This window comes from Pinus tabuliformis, chromosome X (assembly GCF_031772625.1).
Source record: "Pinus tabuliformis cultivar Carrire ecotype Pingquan chromosome X, CPIR1, whole genome shotgun sequence".
NCBI lineage: Eukaryota > Viridiplantae > Streptophyta > Pinopsida > Pinales > Pinaceae > Pinus > Pinus tabuliformis.
The window spans coordinates 1400304309-1400306593 of NC_142308.1; the positions used below are offsets into that span (position 1 = coordinate 1400304309).

The window sequence follows — 2285 nt, forward strand, 5'->3', positions numbered from 1 at the left end:
TGTTTTCATAGAAGAATTTGTTTTAAGCAAACCTTCATTTGAAGTTTTTTTTTTTATTCATTACTGTGAACCATAGAGCAACCTGCAGGTACACATCCAGTCTAAGCTCTGTTAACTCTTTGATCGCAAATCTGGGAGATAATCCCTATGATTCTGATCCATAATGCAATATATATTATTTCTTGGATGGTTTCTCTGTATATCCATGACATGTTACATGAAAGAGAAAAAGTTCTAATTTACTTATTTTTAACTATTTTACTCTTTTCTTTCTTCCCTATCAAATATAAATATTGTAAAACAGAACATTAATTTTATCAAAATCCACCCATTGTTAATTTTATCAAAATCCACCCATTGTTATTTTATCTAGAGAAAATGTTCTAATTTACTTATTTTTAACTATTTTACTCTTTTATTTCTTCCTGATCAAATATAAATATTGTAAAACAGATCAATAATTTTATTAAATCCACCCATTGTTATTTTATCTTTGCAAACTTGGACCGTGGCCCCAAAACCCTATACACACTGCATCACATATATGCAGTTCACTGGTGACACACCCAGTTTAACAGATAGACGTGCATTTTCGCTTAAAAAATCTTGCGTTCGTTGAGAATCGACCATGACGTGTAACACGGCTGTCCAAGATTCAACGTGTGCGTCATTGTCATCCATGATGGTACCCCTGCCTTGCAAGGGGCCGCTGATGTGAATTCGACAACCAGTCGCCGTCACATGTCTCCCTCGTCGCCTCGCGAAGAATGGTCGTCGTCGTTTCGAACGAGCTGAAGCCTCAAACGGCCGTCCTGACGCGATGCGTGAAAGAATTCCTGCCGAGGAACCTTCACTTCCTGCAGCATGAACCTGCCATCCTTTCTCAGGGGCTTCAGGAAAACACACGCCTGCCCATTTCTCGCTATGGAAGGCAGCGGAGGCGGGAACTTTGGGGCACAAGCCGTAGCCCGGCTCTGACCTCCATACCTTTTGGCTCCCACGGTACCGTAACCCTGCAAGCACATCGCCGAATTCATGACATTTTCTGCTCCGCCTTCGGCATTAGCATCGAAGAAACATTCAGTGTCAATTTGTAATGCCCGTTTCTCTTCTTCATCTTCTTCACCACAAGGCTTCATAAGCGAAGTAGACTCCGCAGAACAATCCTCCCTCTCCTCTGAGCTTTCGAAGCCCAAACTCTCCGTGCAAAACTGAAGGCTGTAACCGCATGGATTACTGCATGAATTCTGGCTCACCGGGCAGATCCCAATTGAACAAGGCCGAGCATTAGCGGGCAGCGGCGAGCCCCCTAGAAGCGATTCAAAAGATTTATCTGGCTGACATAAAGACCAGCTATCGACATAATCCTCAGATTTCTTCGAACAGCCCTCAATATTATCAATACCCAATTTTGAGCTAATCTCCAAAGCAGTATTTTCGCTAGTTTTCTCTGTCATCGATGACGGCAACTCGACCAAGCGCACATCAGAATTATCACTCTCGGGCGCTCTGAGGACGTTATTAGCTTCAGAAGATCGGTCGAATAATAAATTCGTCAACCTTGGCGGAAGATACAAAGGATTTCCGTGTTTGGAATTCTCTTCAGAGAATACCAGAGATGTGGGAAAGCTCTTGCACAGACTCATAATTATATCGTTAATTCACGCAGCTACTAAGCGATTTAATAATGATTCCGCGATGCAAGGTCCCCCATGGCGACCCTGTAATATAGATAGACGTTTCATGCGCGGAAGAAGAAAATGAATAGCAGTACGCTGTTGCAGCAACGTCAGGCCCGAGGAGGAGGACATTTTATGACAACGAAAGGCATGGAGCGAGTGCTACCTGTACCTCCAACTAGCAAAACACAGAGCAGATTTCCCAATTAAGGCCACGCTAACTACATCACTGCACTTCCACCTAATGAAGACGACGCACCGACGGGGTATCCGGCAGAGAACGAGAGGAATTCGCTACCATAACCGATTGATGGCGGTTCCACGCAACTGGAAATAAAAGTTAATGCACCGGAGGGTGAATCGGCCAAAATGTACACATGTTTCTCTTGTTGGCAGAGAAGCCATTTGTAGGGTGACAACAAGAGGCATGAGCTCGGTCAACAGGATTAGACAGTCGCGCTAATTATTCCGCCGACGAAACTATAGATTGGTGTTTCAGGATTTTGCATAATGACAATCTACGACAGCTTAGCGATTGCCTCACTGGAAGATAAAACACATGCCAGCGAACTCGAGTCTCACAACTTGGCGCGGTGCGTGACATGA

The 2285-nt window shown here is 43.9% G+C and overlaps 1 protein-coding gene across 1 annotated transcript; it reads right to left on the reverse strand.

The window, feature by feature from the left end:
* Positions 1–683: 683 nt before the first annotated feature.
* On the reverse strand, positions 684–2050 carry LOC149145261 (uncharacterized). The gene has a single exon (XM_089448386.1). It carries the CDS (start codon positions 1644–1646, stop codon positions 738–740), a length of 909 nt encoding a protein of 302 aa, XP_089304512.1. The 5' UTR covers positions 1647–2050; the 3' UTR covers positions 684–737.
* Between the last annotated feature and the right edge of the window lie 235 nt (positions 2051–2285).